This window comes from Megascapheus bottae, chromosome 31 (genome assembly GCF_031878675.1).
Source record: "Megascapheus bottae isolate mThoBot1 chromosome 31, mThoBot2.hap1, whole genome shotgun sequence".
NCBI classification, from domain to species: domain Eukaryota; kingdom Metazoa; phylum Chordata; class Mammalia; order Rodentia; family Geomyidae; genus Megascapheus; species Megascapheus bottae.
Genome location: NC_143539.1, coordinates 2506358 through 2531540, shown reverse-complemented (window position 1 = coordinate 2531540; position 25183 = coordinate 2506358). Strand labels below are relative to the sequence as shown.

At 55.8% G+C, this 25183-nt stretch overlaps 1 protein-coding gene across 1 annotated transcript; it reads left to right on the top strand.

Annotated features, from left to right (window-relative positions):
* Positions 1-88: 88 nt before the first annotated feature.
* Prr12 (proline rich 12) lies at positions 89-23352 on the top strand. Its single transcript, XM_090322317.1, has 14 exons — positions 89-673; positions 2258-2370; positions 3360-3521; positions 3608-6909; positions 7680-8373; positions 10275-10711; positions 14979-15095; positions 15316-15449; positions 15657-16123; positions 18966-19091; positions 19197-19294; positions 21757-21903; positions 22001-22096; positions 22357-23352. The coding sequence occupies exons 1-14, from the start codon at positions 588-590 to the stop codon at positions 22501-22503; spliced, it is 6126 nt and encodes a 2041-aa protein (XP_090178443.1). The 5' UTR covers positions 89-587; the 3' UTR covers positions 22504-23352.
* Positions 23353-25183: the final 1831 nt, after the last annotated feature.

Here is a 25183-nt window from a genome sequence, read left to right as displayed (position 1 = left end):
TTTTTGCCTTTGCACGGGATTGTGGGAGGAAGCGGAGCGCAGCCAGACACCCCGCCGCCCGCCCCCCTTCCCCTCCCCCTCCCCCAGCCGCCTGGTGCAAAGATGGCTGCACCGTGAGCGCAGAGGAGGAGGAGGCGGCGGCGGCGGCGGCGAGAGAGCGAGCACCGGCGCCTGCACCCACCCCGGGGCCGCCCGGGACGCCCCCTCCCTCCCCCGAGCGCGCCCACCCTTCTCTCCTGCAAAGCGCCGGGGCAAAGGCGGAGACAGCGGGGTCCCTCCTCCCCCCCTTTTCCCTCCTCTAGGGGGAACCCCCCTTCCCCCCTTCTTAGCTCCGCGGCTGCACCCCCTCCTCGCCCGCCCCTCTCCACCCTTGCCCCCCTCCCTTCTCCGCCCCGGGCCTTCCCGGGCCTTTGGCGGCTTGCAAAGAAAAAAAAAAAAAAAGAGGAGAGAAAGAGAGCGAGAAAAGGAGGAGGAAAAAAAAAGAAGAAGAAGCAGCAGCGGAGGGAGCGGCGGCGGAGGAGAGCGCGCGCGCGCCCCTCCCTCCCTCCCTCCCTCCCCCTCCCCCCAATTTCCACCGCGGCCAATTCATGGACAGGAACTACCCCAGCGCCGGCTTCGGGGACCCGCTCGGCGCCGGGGCGGGATGGAGTTACGAGAGGTCAGCGAAAGCTAGGTAAGGAGCCGAGGATGGCCTGGAGAAGGGGGATCAAGGGGTGGGTGTGGGGGGGTCCCCCTCTCCCTAGCCGGGCCGGGCCGGCCTAGCGACGCGCGTGCATCGCAAACTCCCCTCCGGCTTGCAAGGGAGCGGCCTTCTTGGGTTTGGTAACAACGCCGCCGCCCCAGTTTGCAAATTCCGCCAAAGCCAGCTGCGGCTTGCAAAGGGGAAAATGCAGCGGGAAAAGAGGGTGCAAAGACAATTTTCTACGGGAAGGCCTTGAATTGGTTGGGATGGAACTGGCGTAGCAAGGCCTGGACCTCTCTGTCTCTCTCTCTCCCTCCCCCCCCTTTCCCCACCATCCTTGGATTCCCAGCTTGCTGACCCCTCCCCCCTGCTCCCTGGGCTCCGCGCTTGCAAAGGTGGAAGGAGGAGAGAATGAGACTTGGGGGGGCGCGTACCCCCTCTCAGGTCCTATTGTTCCGGGACTAAGCGAGGTTGAGCCACTCGCCGCCCCCACCCCACAAAAAATTACGCGCGCAGAGTGGGCACACGGCCCCGCCCCCCTCATAACCTGGGGTTCTGTGCGTCTGGGGGGGGGGTCTGGCCTCTGGGACACGCCCCCTTGAACTCCCCCAGCCTCCCCCCTCCCAAAAGCTGAGGATCTTGAGTTGCTGGCCACCCAGTGTTTTGCCCTCTTGAGTCTGGGCCAGGATTTGGGGCCCCTGCATGGGGACAGTGGGATGTTTTCCATGTGAGTATGCGTGGACTCTGTGCATGCGTGGACGGGCAGCGAGTTCACCAATGAACCTGCCCCCTTCCCCGGTACTTAGTGTCCCATCTTCACTCCTCATCTCCCGCTGAGCCCCTCCCCCCCGCACCTGGGGTTCCCACAGTGTCAGAATTTTCCTTATGGGACCCCCCCCACACACACACAGAGCTCTCAGTACCTTCTTTTTCTTCCCTACGGGTGAATTGGGTACCTGTTTGTACACATACCTGGCCTTCCCTGGGCCCATCTGAACCTCAACCCCAGGGATGGACGGCCTTCCTGTCTGTACTTGTATCTGGTACTTCCCTCCCTCTTCTCCCCCTCCCGCCCTCGCCTCCCCACCCCCCCCTCCCCCTGCCTTTTGGGGGAGCAATCTATCCTGCTCCCGAATTGTCTCAGGACCTGTGAGGTTCAGGGCTCACGCCGCCCCCCGGCATGGGGGGTATCCAGGCGCCACCTCTCTGGGTTTGTCCCCACGATTTGTCACTGGTGGGGTGGGGGGTCGGAACTGCACGAGGAGAGGCTGGGTGAGAGGACCACGCCTTTCTCATTTTCAATTCCGGATGCTTTCTTTCTGACTGTGGTCTTGCTGTGGATGCTTGTGTTTGCAAACTTGCGACTATGCAGGCCCTCCCCCCCCCTGCTGGGAGCTGCTTCTGCCACAAGGGCACCTCCAATCCTTGTCTTCTCCCCTTTAGGGCCCAGCGTTCCCAGGGATCACCCCTCCAGTCAGCTGGAAGGTCTCCCCTTCCCTGAGGATTTCCTGAGTTCCCTTCTCCCCCGGGTAGCTTGGGGTGACATTCTGACGTCTCTCCCCCTTTGCCCCTCAGCTTGGTCTATGGCAGCTCCCGGACCTCGCACCCTGAGACGGACATCTTACACCGCCAGGCCTATGCGGCCCCCCACCCACTACAAAGCTATGCCACCAACCACCACCCGGCAGGTACGGCCCCGACCCGCCAGGCTCGGCCTGGCCCGCCCTCGGTGGCCTCTGATAGGCTACGGAAAGTTCCACCCCTTCTAATTGGCCCTGCGTTGTGTCGGGGCCCGCCCCCTGCTACCTTTCCTCTGATTGGTTGCTTCTAAGCTGCTGGTGCCTGTTTAATTTCACACCCCATTCGTCAGTTCTTTCTCTAGCCCCGCCCCCTTCCCTTCTAATTGGCCCCGACCTTTCAGATCCAAATCCCACCTTCCAGGCTTTTCTGCTTCTCCCCAGCCCACCCCAAGTCCTTTTGCCCTCTGGCTTTTCCCCATCTTTTTGACTCTTTTCTCGCTCTGTGGATTCCCCCCCCCCCCCCCGTTCAGATTCCCTTTCTTCCTGATTGGCTCCCATTCCCTTCCCCCCTCCTCCCCTCCCCTTTTTCAAAAAGATCTCTCTCCTATCTTGTTCAGCTCCTTTGGCTTTGTTTTCCTACCCTCTCGAGCTGTTCCCCTTCCTTTGATCCTGGTTCCCTTCACCATTCCATTCCCCCTCCACTCCATTCTCTCCCCCCTCCCACCCCCACAAGATTGTGCTACCCAGTTAAGATCCCCCTGGATTTCCTGGTTGATTCTTCCTCTGCCTTCTCATTTTTTATTTGGATCCTCTCCCTGTGGTGTAATCCTTTTGACTTGTTCCCGCAAACTTATGAGACACTAGTCATGGTGTAGCTTTTTTCCTTCTTGCTGTAATTACCCAAATACCCCCAGCCTTACTGTTAGGAGTCAGTCACATCTAGGTTTTGCTTTTTCCACTGCCATTTCCCACCTGAGGTCTCTGGTTGTATCCCATCCTGCTATATTGAGTCATCTGTCTTTCCTTGATCGGATCTCAGCTTGGTTCTGCCCATTTTCTCCTGTTTGGATTTTCCTTTCTGTTTCAGTCAGCCCCTTTCCTTTTTTTCCCTTTACTCCAACCCCCAACCTGGCTGACTTACTCCTATCTCTGGCCAGGCCTCTCAGGACTGTTTGACACTGGCCTTCACCACGCGGGCTCAGCAGGGCCCGACGCCTCCGTCATGAACCTCATCTCGGCCCTGGAATCCCGGGGCCCCCAGCCTGGCCCTTCTGCCTCCTCTCTCCTCTCCCAGTTCCGCAGTCCTTCGTGGCAAACAGGTAAGCCCAGCACTGGCCCTGGAGAGCTCAGGTAGGACTGACTGGTTTGGGGTCCACTTTGACCTAGTGTTCTCCATCCTCCCCAGCCATGCACACACCAGGCCCCACGGAGCTCTTCATCTCGGGCGCCCTACCGGGTTCCAGCACCTTTCCATCCTCCTCTGCCTTGTCAGCCTACCAGCACCCGGCTTCCTTTGGCAGTCGCCCCTTTCCAGTGCCCTCGTCCCTCAGCCTCCAGGATCCCCCATTCAGTCCTCCTGCCAACGGGCTCCTGTCCCCTCATGACGTGCTACACCTGAAGCCCTCCCAGGCCCCCACGGTGCCCTCCTCGTTGGGCTTTGAGCGCCTAGCGGGGGGTGGTGTCCTGGGACCCGCTGGTCTTGGCCCAGCACAGACCCCTCCTTACCGTCCTGGCCCCCCAGATCCTCCCCCACCTCCCAGACACCTCCCAACTCAGTTCAATCTGCTGGCTTCCTCTTCTGCTGCTGCGGCTGCCGCCGCCGAACAATCCTCCCCTCAACTGTATAACTTCTCCGGGGCTGCCCCTGGCCCACCACCCTCCGAGCGTGCTCTGCCCCGACAGGACACCGTCATCAAGCACTACCAGCGGCCAGCCAGTGCCCAGCCCCCGCCACCCCCGCCCCCAGCCCATGCCCTGCAGCACTACCTGAGCTGTGGAGGCAGCTACCCCTCCATGGGCCACCGTGCCAACCTGGCCTGCAGCCCACTGGGTGGTGGAGAGCCCTCCCCAGGTTCTGGAGAACCCACCAAGGCTGGGCCTAGTGGGGCTACAGCCGGGGCATCGGGCCGGGCCACGGGCCCTGAGGCGGCCGGAGGTGGGGGTGGAGGGGGTGGCGGTGGAGGCTACCGCCCCATCATTCAGTCACCCGGCTATAAGACAGGCAAAGGTGGTTATGGAGCCGCTACGGGAGGTGCCAACAGGCCGCCACCACCCCGCTCGACTGCCACACCCAAATGCCAGAGCCTGGGTGGGCCAGCAGGAGCCTATGCCACTGGGAAGACATCTGGGGCTGGTGGGGCTGGAGGCCAGGCCTATTCTCCTGGTCAGCCCCAAGGGCTTTTGGGACCCCAGGCCTATGGGCAGGGATTTGGCGGGGGCCAAGCACAGGACTTGAGCAAAGGCCCCAGCTACTCGGGAGGTCCCCCACAGCCTCCCAGTGGTCCCCCTCCTCCTGGCCTGGCCACTTGTCAGAGCTACTCTCCCGATCAGCTGCAGGGGCAGCTGTATGGGGTGCAGAGCGAGCCGTACCCAGGGCCGGCGGCACACTCCCAGGGGCTGCCCACCGCCAGCCCCTCACTCAGCTACAGCACCGGCCACTCCCCGGCACTCTCAGGCCATGGAGGTGGCTGGGGACCCGGCTCCTTGGGCGGTGGTGGGGAGGCCAGCCCCTCTCACATCATCCGCCCTCTCCAGTCTCCACCCGCCACGGGCCGCCCCCCTGGAGTGGGCTCTCCAGGAGCCCCTGGCAAATACCTGAGCTCAGTCTTAGCCTCGGCTCCCTTCCTGGCGCCCCCTGGAGCCGGCAGCTATGCCGCAGGTGCCGGGGGCTACAAGGGCAAGGGAGATGGCTCCGAGCTGCTGGCTGGCCCAGGGGGGCCTCCGGCCGAGCGCACAGAGGACGAGGAGTTCCTGATTCAGCACCTCCTGCAGGCGCCCAGCCCCCCACGGACCTCAGGGGCAGACGGCTTGGTGGGCGAGGATGGGGCAGCCGATGCCTCCAAGGGACTTGGGGGAAGCGGTGGGGCCGGGGGGCCACCGGGTACGCCCTACGAGTTGGCCAAGGAAGACCCCCAGAGGTACCATCTGCAGAGCGTCATCCGTACCAGCGCCAGCCTGGATGAAGGCGCCACAGCTGCCCTGGAGCTGGGCCTGGGGAGGCTGAAGGAGAAGAAGAAGGGCCCGGAACGGGGTGGTGAGACCCCTGAAGGGCTGGCCACCTCAGTCGTCCACTATGGGGCAGGCGCCAAGGAGCTGGGGGCCTTCTTACAGAAGAGTCCTCCGCCCCCACCTCCCACTGGCCAGTCGGCCCAGCCCACCCCTCATGGCCTCCTGTTGGAGGCTGGAGGCCCCGACCTCCCCTTGGTGTTGCCTCCACCTCCCCCCCAGCTGCTCCCCTCAGTCCTCAGCCACGCCCCCAGCCCCTCTTCCAGTGCCCCCAAGGTTGGCGTTCACCTCCTGGAGCCCGCCACTAGGGATGGGGCACCCCAGCCGCCGCCCCCACCCCCGCCACCCATCCCCTTGCAGCTCGAGGCTCACCTGCGCAGCCATGGCCTGGAGCCCGCGGCCCCCAGCCCCCGGCTGCGCCCCGACGAGAGTCTGGAGCCTCCAGGTGCCATGCAAGAATTGCTGGGGGCTCTGGAGCCACTGCCCCCAGGGCCTGGTGACACTGGCGTGGGCCCGCCAAACTCAGAGGGCAAAGATCCTGCGGGTGCATACCGGAGCCCCAGTCCACAGGGCCCCAAGGCCCCCCGCTTTGTGCCTCTCACCTCCATCTGCTTCCCGGACTCCTTGCTCCAGGACGAGGAGCGCAGTTTTTTCCCCACCATGGAGGAGATGTTTGGTGGCGGGGCGGCAGATGACTACGGCAAGGCTGGGCAGCCTGAGGATGATGGGGACCCCAAGGCAGGCGCGGGGCCTCCTCCAGGCCCCCCGGCCTATGACCCTTACGGCCCTTACTGCCCAGGTCGCCCGTCTGGGGCAGGGCCGGAGACTCCTGGACTGGGCTTGGATCCCAACAAGCCCCCTGAACTGCCTTCCACAGTCAATGCCGAACCCCTGGGCCTGATCCAGAGTGGACCCCATCAGGCAGCCCCACCACCCCCGCCTCCACCACCACCCCCCGCCTCCGAGCCCAAGGGCGGCCTCACCTCACCCATCTTCTGCTCAACCAAGCCAAAGAAGCTACTCAAGACTTCATCCTTCCACCTCCTCCGCCGCCGGGACCCGCCCTTCCAGACACCCAAGAAACTCTACGCCCAGGAGTACGAGTTCGAGGCGGATGAAGACAAGGCGGACGTGCCTGCTGACATCCGCCTCAACCCTCGGCGCCTCCCGGACCTGGTGTCCAGCTGTCGCTCACGGCCGGCCCTCTCGCCCCTAGGCGACATCGACTTCTGTCCGCCTAACCCAGGTCCAGATGGCCCCCGCCGCAGAGGCCGCAAGCCCACCAAGGCCAAGCGGGATGGCCCTCCCCGGCCTCGGGGCAGACCCCGGATCCGCCCCCTGGAGGGTCCCACCATCCCTGGGCCAGCCTCAGCCTCCATGCCGGGTGATGGGGCCAAGAAGCCCCGGGGCCGGGGCAGAGGTCGAGGCCGGAAGGCTGAAGAGGCTGCAGCCACACGGTTGGAGCCACTGAAGCCACTTAAGGTAAGGGAGTGAGTGGGGTTTGGGCCGCTGGAATCTATAAAAGGGGACACTGTGAGGTCGTCATTGTGGCCCGGGTTTTGGAAGCTCCAAAATATTTGTGCTCTCCAGCCTGAGGGGGTTTCAGAGCTGACCTCATGAGATTTGAGAATTACAAGTTGAAGGCGGGTGTGATGGCTCATGCCTGGATTCCTGGCTACTCAGGAGGCAAAGATCTGAGGATCGCAGTTCAAAGCCAGCCTGGGCACTAAAGGACATGAGACTCACAGCTCCAAGTAATCACTAGAAAATGGAGCTGTGACTCAGGAGGTAGGGCAGTAGCCTTGAGCTGAAGAGCTTAGGGACAGTGCCCAGGCTCAGAGTTCAAGCCCCATGGCCCACCAAAAAAAAAAGAGGGAGAATTATAAGTTGAGCTGTGGCAGGAGGCGGGCAGGTATGTGTGTGTGCACAGGTAAGGCCCAGCAGCAGGGTCCTTTGTGCCTGAGACCAAGGACAGTCTATGGGTCTGAACTCGTGAAGAGCTCTGTGAGTCTGATGAGGGAGAGGGTCTGGAGTGTGCTACTTTAGGCTCTGAGTCTGAGGGAGGAGGGCTAGAGGCTGGAAATCTGGGTATAAGGTTGGAAGGTTTGGGTGTCTGGACCCTTGGGTCTGAGGGAGAAAGGGGTGGGGCTCGATTTCACAGTCTGTGGCAGGCTGGGCGTCTGTATTCTTGGGCTTAAGAAGGGAAGCTAGGATCTGAACTTGTGGTCCCTGAACTGTGTCCCTGCGTCTAGATCAAGCTGTCCGTGCCCAAGGCTGGCGAGGGTTTGGGCGTCTCGTCATCGGGCGATGCCATTTCCAGCATTGACCACAACAGCCTTGACTCCAGCTTGACTCGGGAGAAAATTGAGGCCAAGATCAAGGAGGTGGAGGAGAAACAGCCGGAGATGAAGTCGGGTTTCATGGCCTCCTTCCTGGACTTCCTCAAGTCAGGGAAACGTCACCCACCGTTGTACCAGGCAGGCCTGACGCCCCCCCTCAGCCCCCCCAAGAGCGTGCCACCCTCCGTGCCAGCACGAGGCTTGCAGCCCCAGCCGCCCACTGCACCTGCTGTGCCACACCCGCCGCCCACTGGGGCCTTTGGGCTGGGTGGTGCCCTGGAGGCAGCGGAGAGTGAGGGGCTGGGGCTCGGCTGCCCTTCACCCTGCAAACGGCTGGACGAGGAGCTGAAGCGGAATCTGGAGACGCTGCCATCTTTCTCCTCCGATGAGGAAGACTCCGTGGCCAAGAACCGGGACCTACAGGAGAGCATCTCCTCGGCCATCTCTGCCCTGGATGACCCACCCCTTGCTGGACCGAAGGACACATCTGCCCCGGAGGAGCCACCCTTGGCCACCACCCCAGCTGGAGTCCCAGGGCCTCCGCCACCTCCTCTCCCCGGGCTTCCCAGTGCCAACAGCAATGGCACGCCCAGCGAGCCCCTAGAAGGTGATCCAGGGGTGCAGCAGGGTTGGTGAACAGCCATCGGGTACACTGTGCGGGTTGCATATTGTGCAAGGCTTCCAGTCTCTTGGCAGATGGTGTGGAGGTTCATGTTTGCCAAAGGCGTTTTCCTAATCGATGGCCAGCCAATGTTTTGGGTTGTTGTTTCTTTAATGGTGCCAACCCTGGGGCTTGAACTCCTAACATAACACTCCACTAACTGAAGCATGGCTCCGTTTCTGGCCTTTGGGGTGCTCAGTTGGAGATAAGAGTCTCATAGACTTTGCTACCAGGGGCTGGCATCAAACCGGAGGAGCTAGGGTGGCAGGTGTGAGCCACTGGTGCCTGGTTCAGTGTTTTGAAAGGGGTGTCTGTCTCTAGTATACTAGCAGAGTCTGTGCTGTATTCTGGGGACAGAATAGGCCATGAGGCCAGGGGACATGTCCCAGGGGCTGAGAGGGTATGTGGTTTGTGAGAGGCTCTGCCAGTTGGCCCTGGGGAACGGGGCAGAAGCATAGAGGGAGAGAGTCATGTATAGAAAGGGACAGGAAGTTACCCTGCACAGGAGACTTCAAAGCTGCTTGACCTCACGGCAGAAGAGGGAAGGCCCGACAGTGGGGTACGCTTCCATATAGATGTGAATCTGCATTTATTCTGTGCCAAGGCCGGAGCTTGAGCTCTGAGCCTGGGTACCATCTTTTCCTTTTCTCACTCATGGTTGGCACTCTACCTACTTCAGCCACGTTCTAGTTCTGGCTTCTTTCTGGTGATTGGTTGGAGAAACGAATCTTAGACTTTTCCTTCCTGAACTGGCTTTCAATCTCGATCCTCAGATCTCAGCTTCCTAAGGAGCTTGGCTGACAGGCACGAGCCACCAATAACTGAGACAGGTGTTGCACAGAATGGAATGGTAATGAGGCCTTGCGGGAGGGTATTATTCGGGAGAAAATAAGGTGTGAAGAAGCCAGGCATAGTGGTGTTTGCCTATGATTCTAACGCAGAAGACTGGAGGTAGGATGATAAGAGTTCCTGGGCTGGATAGTGTGACCTACCTCAAAAAATAAAACAAAACAAAAGAGCATGGAAAGCCAGAACTCACAAGGGTCATGGAAATGAGGTATTTGGTGGGGTCTTGAAAATAGGCAACTGAGCAAAAAGGCTGCGGGCTAGGAGTTTGGCCTCGTGGTAGAGTACTTGCCTAGCATGCACGAAGACCTGGGATCGATTCCTAGGTACCACATATATAGAAAAAGCTGGGAGTGGTGCTGTGGCTCCAGTAGAAGGGCTCTAGCCTTGAGAAAGTCCAAGGACAGTGCTCAGGCCCTGAGTTCAGTCCCCAGGACTGGCAGAAAAAAGAAAAGAAAAAGGTTGAGAGTGGCTGAGTGGCATTCTGGTCAAGAGAGAGGTCAAGGGCAAGCAAACCTTGCAGAGAAAAGAAAGAATTCTGTTAAACACATGCTGTCAAAAGGAGCTGTTTTTAGCCAGGTGCCATAGCTCATACCTGTAATCCTGACTATTGGGGAGGCTGAGATCTGAAGGTCATGATTTGAAGTCAACTAGGGGAGAAAATGCCCATGGACCTCTTGTCTGCAGTGAACCAGAAGGGAAAAAAAAAAAAGCCAGAATTGAGGCCAGGAACCACCAGTGGCTCACACCTAGCGAAAGGTCTTGGTTCAAAGCCAGTCTGGGCAGAAAAGTCCGGATGAAACTTTACCTCCAGTAAACAACTCAGGGAAAGCCCGAAGTGGTGCTGTGGCTCAAGTGGTACAGACCGCGTTAGCCTTGAGTACAAAGAGGCTCAGGGGCAGCACCCAGGCCCCGAGTTCAAATCCTAGAACTGGCACCAAAATAAACAAGCAAATAAACAAATAAATAGCATCTGGTCCTGACCCCCTTCTCTTTCCCAGAGCCCCCTATGCTGGAAGAGAAGCCTCCACCCTCCCCACCTTCTGCCTCCACACCCCAGCCGCCACCACCTCCACCGCCACCTCCAGCCCTGCCCTCGCCACCCCCGCTGGTGGCCCCTGCAGCCAGCTCGCCTCCGCCACCTCTGCAGCCGCCACCCACGCCTGCGCTGCCCTCGCCACCACCTCCCCCACCACCCCCACCCCCACCCCCTCCGCCCCCTCCTCCAGCCACAGCCCCTCTGGCTGAGGAGCCCGCAGCCCCGTCCCCTGAGGACCCGGAGCCTCCCGATGCCCGGCCTCTGCACCTGGCCAAGAAGCAGGAGACGGCTGCCGTGTGTGGGGAGACGGACGAGGAGGCCGGTGAGAGTGGTGGCGAGGGCATCTTCCGAGAGCGGGACGAGTTCGTCATCCGGGCGGAGGACATCCCCTCTCTGAAGGTGAGTCCCAGCCTGGGCCCTGAACACGGCCTGGGAGGTGGGGCCGCTGGAGCGTGGATGGAGCCCCTGCCGGCTGCGGGCTGCGTTAGGGTGCGAGGTGTGTTTTCAGGCTCCCCCTGGACTGTGAGATCTTGGTGGCTTCTCGAGGAGAGCAGTGGGGACTTGGGAGGTGGTCGACCCTAAGAACATGCTCTGCTCATTTTGTTTTGTTTTGTTCTGTTTTGGAGCTGGGCCTTGAGCTCTGGGCCTGGACGCTGTCCCTGAGCCTTTCCGCTCAAGGCTTCCGCCCTAGCCCTTGAGCCACAGTGCCACTTCTGGTTTCTAGTGGTTAGTTGGAGGTGAGGGTCTCACGGACTTTAGTGCCAGGGCTGGCTTTGATGTGATCCTTAGATCTCAGCCCCCTGCGTAGCTAGGATGACAGGCAGGAGACACCTCGCCCAGCTGCGTGCCAGGCTTTCTTAACTATTCTGGGTAGCCTGGGCCGTTCACTGCTTCCCCTTGCTCTGCCACAGGGTTTGGCAAACTTCGACCTCTGGGCCTGATCCAACCCACAGCCTGTATTTGTAAATAAAGTTTTATTGGCACACTGCCACACTCATTCATTTACGTCCATGGGTGTTTGCCCCATCCAGTGACCATGTAAAGCTGGCTCGAGCATCCAGAGCTGATTCCTGTCTTCCAGCCTGGCCTGTTTTGGTGAAAGCTTGCCGACGTCTCTCTGATGTGCTTCATTCAGTTCATGGGGCTGGGGGACTGTGGTCAGAGGATTGTAGCCGTTGGTGATGGTCGTGGTGGGGTCCCGGATCCTGTGGGTGTCAGGCCTTGCTGGTGCTGGGGCTCAGCAGCCCCTGTGACATCATGGCATCGTTGTCTCTGGTGTTATCTGTGTCGTGATGGATGGGAAAGCATTTGACATTTGGTGTCTTTAGACCCTTTGTGTTAAACCTTGTGTGAAATATGGTAAAAAGGTTGTGGAGTGAATTAATGCAATTAGTTTTTGTGTGTCTCAGGAGGTAAATTTCATGCGTTCTAATTTCATTTTTATTATTATTTATTTATTTATTTATTTATTTTTGTCAGTTGTGGGACTTGAATTCTGGGCCTGGGTGCTGTCCCTGAGCTCTTCAGCTCAAGGCTACTGCCCTACCCTTTGAGCCACAGTGCCACTTCTGGTTTTCTGGTGGTTAATCAGAGATTAGAGTCTAATGGACTTTAGTTCCCGGACTAGCTTTGAGCCGCTATCCTCAGATCTCAGCCTCCTGAGTAGCTAGGATTACAGATGTGAGCCAAAGCGTCTAGCTTCTTATTTTATTTTTTATTTACTTATTTATTTTGTCAGTCGTGGGGCTTGAACTCTGCCTAAGCTTCTTTTGCTCAAGGTGAGAACTGTACCACTTGAGCCATAAAACCACTTCTGGCTTTTTTTGAATCATTTCACGGAGGCTGGCTTTGAACTGTGATCCTTAGCTCTTAGCCTTGAGTTGCTAGGATTACAGGCATGAGCTACCAGAACCCAACTGCTGTTTTATTTGGTTGTTCTGGTGCCAATCCTAGGGCTTAAACTCTGGGCCTGGACTCTGACCCTGAGTTTTTGTTGTTGTTGTTGTTGTTTGCCAGTCCTGGGCTTTAAGCTCAGGGCCTGAGCACTGTCTTTGGGATTTCTCAAGGCTAGAGCTCTACCATTTGAGCCTCAGCACCACTTCCGGCTTCATTTTTTTCTTTCTAAGTATGTGGTACCAAGGAATTGAACCCGAGTCTTCGTGCATGCTAGGCAAGCACTCTACCACTAGGCCAAACTCCCAGCCCCTGTCTTGTTTTATTTAAGGTTGGTGCTCTACCACTTGAGCTGCAGCTCTACTTGCACCTTCTTTTGATGGCCAAATTGTGATATAAGTGCCACAAAAAGCCCAGCTCTGTCCTTATTTTATAAACTTGGGTTCAAAGAAGTCACCTGTGGATTCCTGTCTCCCAATTCCCAGCCGGGGTGGGAGGGGAGGAAAACAGGCGTTCGCTGTAGCTGTAGTTGAAGTCACTTGCACACGTTTGCAGCTCAGAACACATGCCCACCTGCCAGCCAGGGAGCCTGCAGGCCCCACACCAGCTGTGTGCCATGCCTATTCTGGTGAGACCATGGTCTCTGGGCCAGGGACCTCAGCTTTCCCGATGAGGAAGGAGCCCGTGGAGCTGGGATGGAAGCCAGAGCCATTTGATAGCATGTCCCAGCTGACATGGGCCAGGGGAAGGGGCCAGGCAAGGACTCAGAAGCTTAAAATACAACAAGGGGGAGAGTGGGGGGGCCCAGAGCTCTAAGCCCCAAGCATCCTTGGGTATGGGAGGACAGGGCGTGGCACCATGGTTCACAACCCAGCCTCGGTGTTCCCCTGACTTCACTGATTCTCAGTTCAGCTTTCATGCCTATCCATCTGGGCCTCAGTTTACCCCAGGAGGGCCGATCACGTCGGTACCTCCCTGGCCTGTCCCATTCTCCCACTGGGCCCAGCTGGCTGGCGGAACCTGGGAATGCCTTGTATGTTTGTCTCCAGAAGTTTGGGCCAGCTCCAGGACTCTGTCCTCTGCAGGATCCCTAGCTCCTGGCTTTGACAGGCCCTGTCAGGCATTGAGACATTGTTTCAGAAAACTCTTTCCTCTTCCCTGGACTTAGGTCAGGTGACTAAGGGGGAGGTGGAGACTGGGAAGCGGTTCAAGGCCAGCAGAACTCCATGTCCACCAGTAGAAGGCTGGCTATGGGGACCTATCCACCCAGCTACTTGGCAAACATACATAGGCTGGTAACGCTTCAGGCTGCCCTGGGCATAAGTGTGAGACGTGTGTGTGTGTGTGTGTGTGTGTGTGTGCCAGTGTCCGTACTGGTGCTTGAACTCAGGGCCTGGGTGCTGTTTTTACTCAAGCCTCAAGGATAGTGATCTACCACTTGCTGCTTTTTCTGTGTAGGGTACTGAGGAATGGAACCCAGGGCTTCATGCATGTGAGGCAAGCACTCTACTACTAAGCCGCATTCCCAGCCCTTCCCTCCGCTTGTTCTGTAACCCAGGCCTGCTCTGAATTCATGATCCTCTTATCTTAACCTTTTAAGTACTGAGATTACGGGCACGTGCCACATGTCCCGTTTTTATATTATTCTGTTTCATGGGTTAAGTCTTCAAAACTCTTTGTCTATTTCATACTTGAGTGCGTGATGTTCTTATTGGGCTAGTTTGTTAGTTTTCTTTCTTTTCTTTTCTTTTTTGCCAGTCCTGGGTTTGAACTTATGGCCTGAGCACTGTCCTTGGTCTTTCCTCAAGCCCAGGGCTCTACCACTTGAGCCACAGCACCACTGCTGGCTTTTTCTATGCATGTGATACCAAGGAATGGAACCCGGGTCTTTATGAATGCTAGGCAAGCACTCTACCACTAGGCCAAACTCTCAGCCCCATGGCTTGCCAGTTTTATTGGGGATGTTGTGGGGTGTTTAGGCAAGTAAGTGGAAGAAGGGCATAAGGAAGCCATTGAAGCAGCAGGAGCTGCTTGTGCAAAGGCCCTGTGGTGAGAAGCATGGTATGTTCGTGGTGTATGGGGATGTGAGTGGCTGGAGTGTGTGTTATGTACACTTTGGATGGTGAGGTTAGACCCATGGCTGCTATCCAGAACGATAGTTGGAATTCAAGGCCTCCTGCTTGCTGAGCTGGGCTCTGTAGCCCATTGGCTTACATCCCTATCTCTTAGCTTATCATTGTTCAAAGTCTGAATCTGATTGGAGAGAGAACCTGATTGGTCCTGATGGGTCCTTGAGACCAGGTTGGGGGCCGGCTTAATATGTTGCATTGGTTGTCCCTGGTTAGACCCCCTCTAGTCAACTTGCATCACATAAGGCAGCTTTCCCAGCTGTTTCTAGTAGGTGTGGTCAGTGGTAGAATTGACTTGGGAAGCTGCTAGGGTGGGGCTGGAGGATTGGCTGCCCTTATTGGTGAAGGGCCACATTCACCAATCAAAGTTGTAGAGACCGGAAATTCAAGACCAAGGTGTCCTAAGGCTGTGAGGGAGGTCACAGGGCTGTGAGAGTTCAGTGGTAAAGGGCTTCCCTGAGACTCTAGCTTCCCTGCCTCAGCTGGGCAGGAATAGGATGGGGCCAGGGTCAAGCTGTTTCTTGGGACCAAGAGCATCCGAGGACCAGAAGAGCCTTGTTAGTGGCCTGCTGCTATTGGCTGATGTCTCTGCAGGGACAAGTCTGGCTCTGCCAGCCTTACCTTACCCCACGCTTTCTCCACAGCTGGCTCTGCAGACAGGGCGCGAACCCCCACCCATCTGGCGTGTCCAGAAGGCTTTATTGCAGAAATTCACTCCAGAGATCAAGGATGGCCAGAGGCAGTTTTGTGCTACGAGCAATGTAAGCATACAAGAGGAGGGGTGGGATGTAGACTTAGGGGCCCCAGGAGAATGCCTCCCTCGCACCGGGGTCCACTTCCTGCATGGCTGTGCTTCTAGAAGGGGATCTGGGCTCCTGGTAGGCTCCAGTGCAGCGAGGGGACACTCGTGGCTGGGGCTGCTTAGCTCCTGGGGGGTGGGGGGGAGAGGACTTTTCCTCACAGGCTTCTTTCCCTCTCTAGTATTTGGGATATTTTGGGGATGCCAAAAACCGGTACCAGCGCCTGTATGTCAAGTTCCTGGAAAATGTCAACAAGAAGGATTATGTGAGGGTCTGTGCCCGGAAACCCTGGCACCGGCCGCCAGTGCCAGTCAGGTACCATAGTAGGGGGGATGGGCAGAGCCCCCACCCTATGCCAGGGGAGCATCGAAGAAAGGGGAGCAAAGCCAGGGGGTGGAGCAACAGAGACCCTGGAGAGATGAGTTTGGGGGAGGGGGAGACTGTTCTGGGCGAGGCTGGGGGTGGGGGAGTCCCCAGGAATGTGCAGCTGACCTGACTGCACACTTCCCCATACCTTTGTAGACGCTCCGGGCAGTCCAAGGGCCCCTCATCAACAGGGCCTGGTGCTGTACCTCCACCTAAGACCCCGGCCCCCCCTCCCAACCCTGAGAAGGTGACCCCTGAGAAGCCCCTGGAGCAGACGCCTGAGACATCTGTGCCTGAACCCCCTGCCGCTGAAAAGCCATCACCACCACGGCCTGTGGAGAAGGAGAAGGAGAAGGAGAAGGAGAGGGTGACGCGGGGGGAACGGCCATTGCGGGGTGAGAGGGCTAGTACTGGACGGCAGACACGGCCCGAACGGGGCCTGACCACAGGACAGTCTGCATCCCGCCTGCCCAAGGCCCGGCCCCCCAAGGTGAAGGCAGAGCCGCCCCCCAAGAAGAGGAAGAAGTGGCTAAAAGAGGCTGTAGGCAACGCATCAGCGGGTGGGGGCACCGCGGGCAGCTCCTCGGACTCGGAATCGTCGCCTGGGGCCCCAAGTGAGGATGGTGAGCCCCTCCTCCCCCCCCCCCCCCCCCCCGCTCCCCAGAAGCCCTGGGCTGAGCAGGTGTCCTGGGTGACTGTAGAGAGAGGTGTGCTTTACTACTGCCCAGCAGAGCCTGAGATAGCCTCAGAAAGACCGGGGCAGTAAGTTCCAGACCACGGAGGTTCTGTGGTGCCGTGGTACCTGCCTGGGTGACGGAACTTGGCACCCCTTTTGTTCAGTTCTCAGTTATGACCCCCACATCCAAATGAGGATTCCCAAGCCACTAGAAGTAGATAAAGGCAGCTTGGAAGATGCATCCTCCACATCTGCCTAGGGCACCACTGTCCCCGCTTGACCCACACAAGTCCACTTTATGATGACAGTAACAAGAACAAAAAGTAACCCTGCATACCAACATGCGCCACACGCGTTCCTTGTGCCCAGGAGAATTCTAAGCAGTTACCTGTCGCTTTACTGTTTAGACCCTGTGAGGTGGGTACAGCAGGATTATAATCCCCAATACTGGGTTTACAGTATGCGCTACCACACCAGATAAGAACAGACTTATGCTATATTAGCCTCTAACATTCCAGTGGCCATATGCGGTCACGTGACCGCACATGCCGCAAAGGCATGTGGGAAATGTAGTTTTAATTTAGTAGCCAGTCTCTCACCAAGAAACCAGTTTTCCTCCCTTTCTTCATTTTTTTCTTTACACACCCCCCTTCCCCCCCTTTGCTTTTCGGATTGCTTGTGTCAGTAGCCTTAGGGATTCCACTTGTGCTTTTTTTTGGTTTTTTGCTCATGGTTGGTGTTCTGTCACTTGAGCTGTACCTCTAGCTTCTTTGTTTTTTTTTTGAGACAAGACGGTACTGTGAAGTCCAACGTAGCCTGGAAATTTCTTTGTAGCCTGGGTCAACCCTGAATGTAGCCTCCTCATCCCTGTGCCTCCCAAGTGCTAGGATTATAGGCATGTGCCGCAAGCCACTCGTTTCTGCTTTACTTTTTTTTCCCCCCTTTCTCTCCTTCCCTTTCTTTTCCCTCCTTTTCTGTTTTTATTGTGTGTTTCACACTGCTAGGGATGGAAGCCAGGATTTTTTATACATGCTAATCACTCTCCTCACCCACCTCTGTCTCAGCGGCCTTCCACGCCCCTTTCTGGCTTGCTTGCTTGCTTTTTTTTGTCCGTCATGGGTCTTGAAATCTGGACACTATCCCTGAGCCCTTTTTGCTCAAGGCTAGCACTCTACCACTTGAGCCACAGCACCACTTCTGGCTTTTTCTGAGTTATTTATTGGCAGTAAGAGTCTCATGGACTTTTCTACTGGGCTCACTTAGAACTCAGTTCTCTGCCTCCTGACTAGCTAGGATTATAGGCATGAGGCACAAACACCCAGCTCATGCCTCATTTCTCCCCCCAACTTTTTCCTACATCTTTCCCTTAGACCTCCAAGCTTTGCTCCTTGTCCTCCTTTCCTTATCTTAGGGCCGGTTCCCATGGAGACAAGTCATTAGCCCATAATACCTGGCGGCTATCCCACCTCTTTTCCCTGTCTCCCACCTCCACAATGGAAAGGGTAGCAAACTCTGGTCCTTTCCCCTGCAGGCATTTACAAACTCCATTCCCAGTTTACCCCAGTCTTCTCCCCCTGGCCCTCTGCCAGCACTCCTACCCTGAGCCTTGTGAAATCTGCCCCAGCTGCTCTGCCCTGCTCTCTCCTTTCTTCCTGGATCCATTAGGCTAGCATGCGGTCTCACACTCAAATTCTTCCCGCACTGGGCCTCAGGCAGGACGTTGCACATTTGGTTCCGCCCATGCCCTGCTCATAATTCTCCTGTAACTTCTGAGTGCCTAAGGTTAAACATTTTTTTGGGGGGAGGGGGGTCAGTCCTGGGGCTTGAACTCAGGGCTTTTTCCTCAATACTAGTGCTCTGCCACTTGAGCCACAGCACCACTTCCGCCTTTTCTATATAGGTGGTACCGAGGAATTGAACCCAGGTCTTCGTGCATGCTAGGCAAGTACTCTATTAATAGGCCAAAAATGCCGGCCTCAGGAAAGCACACTTTTTTTTCCCTGGCTCTGGAGTTTAAACTCTGGGCCTCAGTGTTGTCCCTGGGCTCTTCAGCTCAAGGCTACCGTCTACCCCTTGAGCCACAGCACCACTTCCAGTTTTCTGGTGATTAATTGGAGATGAGTCTCATGGACTTTAGTGCCCAGGCTGGCTTTGAACCATGATCTTCAGATCTCAGCCTCCTGAGTAGCTAGGATTACAGGTGTGAGCCACGGCACCCAGAAAAACACACTTTTAAGTTAGCCTTGGGTTTGTACCCCGTTGATGTCCTTTTCCTCTTGCCTTTCTCTTCATGACGTGATCTGTCTGTTCCTTGGCCCTGAATGTTTTTTTCCTTCTTTTTTTTTTTCCCCCTTTTCCTTCCTAAGTTTTTTTGGCCCAAGGTTAGTACTCTACCACCTGAGCCACAGCTTCACTGTAGCTTTTTTGGTGCCCATTTGAACATGAGTCTCATGGACTTACCTGCTCAGGCTGACTTTGAACCTCAGATAGGAGCCTCCCGTGTAGGTGGGATTTTAGGCATGAGCTACCTGGCCTGAATGTTGTTTCATCTCAAGACTCAGCTTTGTGTGGCCTTGAGTAGGCTTCCCAGGCCACCAGTATCCTGGTCCAGGCGCAATGTGGGGTGTGACACTGCCTTTCCTGCTCACTTTGCCAGAGCCAGGGCCCGGCTGTTGTAACCCCCATCAGATGGGGACCTTTGCCATTGGCGGGATCATGGTGCCATGCTGAGAATACCCTGTGCCTCAGAGAAGGGCGGAAGCATCACTCTGCACCCTGTCTTCCTCCAGAGCGCGCGGTACCTGGGCGCCTACTGAAGACACGAGCTATGCGGGAGATGTACCGGAGTTACGTGGAGATGTTGGTGAGCACGGCGCTGGACCCGGACATGATCCAGGCCCTGGAAGACACACACGGTGAGCTGAGCCTGAAGCCCTGGGGCTCCGGGAGGAGGCTGAGTCCCCGGCCTCTCTGGCCCAGGCATGGAGTATCCTGGGTTTTCTGACTCTATGATCTTGCAGATGAACTGTACCTGCCACCCATGCGCAAGATCGATGGCCTCCTGAACGAGCACAAGAAAAAGGTCCTGAAGCGGCTTTCACTGAGCCCAGCCCTGCAGGTGGGTGGGGCGTGGGCTGCGTCCTGGTATGGGCTGCAGTGTCTGCTCTCTGCTTCCTGCAGCACCTCTGGTGCTGTGGTGGGGCCCGATGGTGGCACTGGAGTAAAGAGTGAGTGCATGGATAAACCTGGATTCCAGGTTTGTTTTTTATTTGTTTGTTTGTTTGTATTCCAGTCTTGGGACTTGAACTCAGGGCCTGAGCACTGTCCTTGGGCTTTCTCACAACTAGGCCAAACTCCTTATCTCTCTCTCTTTTCTTAATGCTTCTCAGGTACACGTGCCCTCCTTTATTTTGACACCTTGGTATCTTAAAGGTATTAGGTTAGGAAAGCTCAGATTTATTTATTTATTTATTTATTTATTTATTTATTTATTTATTTATTTGCCAGTCCTGGGGCTTGAACTACCAGTACCATACTTGAGATGTATTTTTTTGTGAATGTGTGCTGGTCCAGGGGCTTGATGAGGGCTTGGGCTTTTTTTAATTCGATGCTGGCACTCTGCCACTTGGGTCACAGCTCTACTTCTGGCTTTTTTGGTCCTTTATTTAGAGATAAGAGTCTCATGGACTTTCCTGCTCAGGCTAGCATCAAACTGTGATCCTCAGATCTCAGCCTCCTGACTAGCTGGAATTATAGGCATGAATCACCAGTGCCCGGCTCATTCTTGAAAGTTAACCTGGCATTCTTGAGTTGTTAACCTGGCAAGAAGATTCTGGTTAGGATGTTAAAATCTGGCACTAAGAATGTGACAACTTCAAATTCTGGGGTAGATTTTTGGCTGCCAATGTGGAATCTGGTTAAGATGTCATGCTGAGATTGAGAATCCTCATGTCTGATAGACTTGATATAAGTTGAAAAGCATTTCAAATCAAAAAATATATATATATTTTTTTTGCCAGTCCTGGGCTTGGGTTCAGGGCCTGAGCACTGGCCTTGGACTTTGTCAAGGCTTAGCACTCTACCACTTAAGCCTCAGCACCACTTCCAGCTTTTTTTTTTTTTTTCTATGTATATGGTACCGAGGAATTGAACCTGGGTCTTCGTGCATGCTAGGTAAGCACTCTACCACTAGGCCAAACTCCCTGCCCTCAAAAATAAATTTAGCTGGGCATGTAAGCTCCTTTCTGTAATCCTAGCTACTCAGGGAGCTGAGGGCTGACAGCTGAGATCTGAGAATCACGGTTTGAAGCCAGTCCATCCAGGAAAGTTCATAAGACTTGGTTTTTGTTTTTTATTTTTTAACAGTCCTTGGTCTAGAACTCTGGACTTCAGCGTTGTCCCTGAGCTTTTTTGCTGGAAGCTAGTGCTCTGCCACTTTGAGCCCCAGCTTCACTTCTGGTTTTTGAGTGTTTCATTGAATATAAGGGTCTCTTGAAGATTTTTCTGCCCATGCTGGCTTTCAAACCAACATCTTCAGATCTCAGCCTCCTGAGTAGGTGTGAACCACTGATACCTAGTGAAACTTTGATTTCCAACTAACCTGCAAAAACTGAAAATGTTGCTATGTCTCAAGTGGTAGAGTGCCAGCCTTTAACAAAAGAGCCAGGAACAGTACCCATGCTGAGAGTTCAAACCTTAGGGCCAACACAAAAATTAGAAGTGTGTGTGTGTGTGTGTCTGTCTGTCTGTCTGTCTGTGTATATACTGACTGGATTAATTGTAGATAAGAGTCTCACATTCTATGCTGGGAGCCTGGCTCATGCCTATAATCCTAGCTATTCAGGGGGAATAGGTGAAATCTGAGGATCACAGTTCAAAGCCAGCCCAGGCATGGGAGTCTTATCTCAAATTAACCACTAGAAAACTGGAAGTGGCATTGTGGCTCAAGGGATAGGGCAGTAGCCTTGAGTTGAAGACCTCAGGAACAGCACCTGGGGCCAGAGTTCAAGCCCTGTGACGGAGGATTCTCATGTTCTTTAATGCCTGGGCTGGCTTTGAACTTTGATCCACAGATCTCAGCCTCCTGAGTAGCTAGGATTATAGGCGTTAACCACTGCATCGGCTCTTTTTTTTTTTTTTTTTTCCCCAGTCCTTGGGTTTGAACTCAGGGCCTAGGTACTGTCCTTGGGCTCTTTCAAGGCTACAGTTCTGCCACTTGAGCCACAGTACCACTTTCAGCTTTTTCTGTGTATGTGGTACTGGAGAATTGAACCCTAGTCTTTGTGCATGCTAGGCAAGTACTCTACATTAGGCCAAACTCCCAGCCCCCAGAAGTACATTTAATGTGCCCACTCTGTCAGATTTCATAGCCAGGCAATGCTTGTGGAGTTCTGTAGAATTTTAGGGTTCTGGGTGGGACATTTTTTGCTCTTCCCTGAATGCTGGGAGACCAAGCCGCCTGTGTGCCTCTAGATCACAGCCTCAGGGAAACTGAGGCACTTGATGACCCAGAGATCCGGGGCGTCTGTGTCAGGCTGGGGGGGTCCACAGGTGGCCCGCTGACCCCTTGGCTTCTCGCAGGATGCCCTACACACGTTCCCACAGCTGCAAGTGGAGCAGAGTGGGGAGGGCTCCCCGGAAGAAGGGGCCGTGCGGCTGAGGCCAGCCGGCGAACCCTACAATCGCAAGACACTCAGCAAGCTCAAGAGGAATGTGGTCCGAGCCCAGGTGGGGGCTGGGAAGGGACGACGGCAGGAAGGGGTGGAGGGAGAGGGGGCCTGGCAGCCCTGGCGCGCAGGCCTCACCCCCCACCCTGTGTGCCCAGGAGTTCAAGGTCGAGCTGGAGAAATCGGGGTACTACACGCTCTACCACTCACTCCACCACTACAAGTACCACACCTTCCTGCGCTGCCGTGACCAGGTGAGTCCGTCCTCCGTGCCTGCCACATGGGGTCCGGACACCCCCACATTTGCCTCCTCCCTCAGACCCAGGAGTCCTGGTCCCACCCAGCCTTCCTCCCTCAGTCTTAGGCCTTCCTAGCCTTTTCCCTCAGACTCAGGCCTCCCTCCTCAGACCCAAGCGCTAAGGTTCCTCTACCCCTCTCCCTAGGACCCGGATCTCCTCTCCCTCCCCCCCCACCCCTGCCCCAGCCCTCCCAGCTCTGTGTTTCTCCCTTGCAGACTCTGGCCATCGAGGGCGGAGCTGAGGACCTGGGCCAGGAGGAGGTGGTCCAGCAGTGCATGCGCAATCAGCCGTGGCTGGAGCAGCTCTTCGACTCGTTCAGTGACCTGCTGGCTCAAGCCCAGGCCCACAGCCGCTGCGGGTGACCCCAGGGGCTGCACAGCACCTCCTCCAGAACCCGAGAATTGGGACAGAACTGTGTCCTCAGGAGCTGACCCCTGGGACTCCACTGCTGCCAGGAGGAATGGAAACAGGGGGGAGAGTCATTGGTCAGGGTGTGTCCCCCCCCAGGGCAGGGTTCGAAGTTCGACTCCCTCCTCTTCCTGAGCCCCCTCTACCCTTCCCCAGTTTCCCCAATGTCCGGTGTACAGAGAAATTATTTATATATATATGTATAAATGTCTATTTAGTAATGGTCTCCCTCACCCCTTCACCCCGGCCCCTGCTCCGTGGCCGCAGCCCTGCCCTCTCCACTTTGTACATAATGTATAGGAAAAGTCTATGTGTGGTTGAGGGGGGCGGGGGCTTCAGAGAGCTGGGGGGGGGGTCCCCTCTGCCCCCTCCCCTCCCAGCGCCCCCTAGAGGCCATGATCTTTGCTAAAGGCCATTTCCTCCCCCAGGGCATTTAGTGTGTCGGGTGGGAGGGAGAAAAACGCATCTTGTTAATTATTTTTAATCTTATTTATTGTACATACCTGGGGCAGGGGGAGGGGGGCTGGGGAGGAGGGAGAAGATCCTCCCCACCCCTCTCACTCCTTTTCTACAGCGATTTGTCTGTCTGTCCCCCCTCCACGGGCCCCCTCCCATTGTCGTCTGAATGTGGTTCTATTTTTTAATGGGTCCCCCTTCCTGCCCTCCCCTCTATGCTCCTTCCCTCTCCTCTTTCTGGTCCCCCACCCAGCCCTTGTCTCTTGCTCTTTATTGGGCTTCTGTACAACTCACCTTGTATACACTGTGTACACACGACCAGCCAAACGAAACCCAACGACAAAGTACCAGCAGGCTGGAGTGCGTCTGTCCTGCGGCGATGGGGGGAGTAGGGAGTGTGGGGGGTGGGTGGGGGGTGGCCTGAACCACAGTTCCAGGTCTAAAGACATGTTCAACAGGTTTTCTGGAGCCCCGGGGGGGGGGGGGTCCCTGTGTGTCACTCACAAATCCAGGTGGATCTAATGCTTTTGAGATCTGGGGGCTGGGGGCATCTGTCTTGGGGGCCAGTGACAATCTTGTATCAGAAGGTTCAGCACTGCAGGGGGTGGCAGCCAGTATTTACACAGAGGAAGGAGGGAGGCTGCTAGAATTTTAGTCCTAATCCAAACATTAGGAGAAAGCCACTAAATTCACCATAAGCTCCATTTTTTTTTTCCCCAATCATGGGGTTGGACTTGGAGGGGCTGTCCTTGAGCTCTCTTGCTCAAGGCTAGTGTTTTATCACTTTGAGCCACAATGCCACTTGGTTTTCTGGGAATTACTTGGAGAAAAGAATCTCAAGGACTTTCTTATCCTGGCTGGCTTTGAACCTCCGTCTTGACAGCTCAGCCTCCTGAGTAGCTGGGATTACAGATGTCAGCCACCTGCTTCATCCGTGCTAGCCGAGTACTCTACCACTAGGCCATTTTTTTTTTTTTTTTTGTCATGGGGCTTGAACTCTGGGCCTTAGCACTGTCCCTGAGCTCTTCAGCTCAAGGCTACCACCCTCGCCCTGGAGCCACAGCCCCACTTCCCCTTTTCTAGTGGAATTTCTAGTTAATTGGAGATAAAGTGTTTCACATTCTTTAGTTCCCTGGCTGGCTTCAGCCTTTCTACTCGTAACACTTTAAGCCACAGCTGCTCTTCTAGTTTTCTGCTAGATAACTGGAGGTAAGAATCTCAGAGATTTTCCTACCATGGGCTGGCTTTGAACTGAGAGCCTCATATCCCAGATACCTCACTTGTGACCACCACCAGTCCCCTGTTGGGTTGGTTTTCTTTCTTCCTCCCTCCTCTTTCTCTCCAGTCCTGGCGCGTGAACTCAGGGCCTGGGAACTGTCTTTTGAGTTTTCTCAAAGCTAGCACTCCATTGCTTGAGCCACAGCACCACTTCTGGCTTTTTCTATGTGTATGGTACCGAGGGATCCACCTCGGGTCTTCATGCCTGGCCAGCACTCTACCCCTAGGCCATGCTCCCAGTCCCTCTTCCTTCCTTATCCCTCTTTCTTCAAATCCTGGGGCTTGAATTCGGGACCTGGTGGTGTCCACGAGCCTCTTTGTACTCAAGGCCAGTGCCCTACCACAGTGCCACTTCTAGGGGGTTCTTTTTGGTCTGGTTGATTTTTGGGGTGCTGAAGGACACCCCAAGCCTGGTGCATGAAAGGTCAGAGCTCTACTACGGAAGGTTTTGGAGTTGGACCAGTACTGGGGCTTGAATTCTGCCTAAGGAGGCTGGGCAGAATGGTCTGAGGAAAGAAACTTGGGGGGCCGGTGGCTCAGGCTTTGACTCTTGGTTACTCATGAGGCTGAGATCTAAAGAATGGCAGTTCAAAACCAGTCTAGGAAGGAAAGTCTGCCAGATCCTATATCCAAAATAGTCTCTAAAAAGCTGAGCAGGAAGTATGGCTCAAGCGATATTGTGCCAAGCAAGCACAAAGACCTGAGTTCAAACCCCACTATCACCAAAGACTTCAAGGCAAGGAAACAGAACCTTTGCCAAGGCCCTAGGGAAAGCAGTGGAGTTGGCAGCCAGGCTATGCCAGCCTTTCACGGTCTCCTAAGTTTTGGCATAGCGGTGGCAACAACTCTTCCAAAAATGGCCTGCCAGTTGTCCGTGAGGTTTGGTGTCTTTTTTTTCTG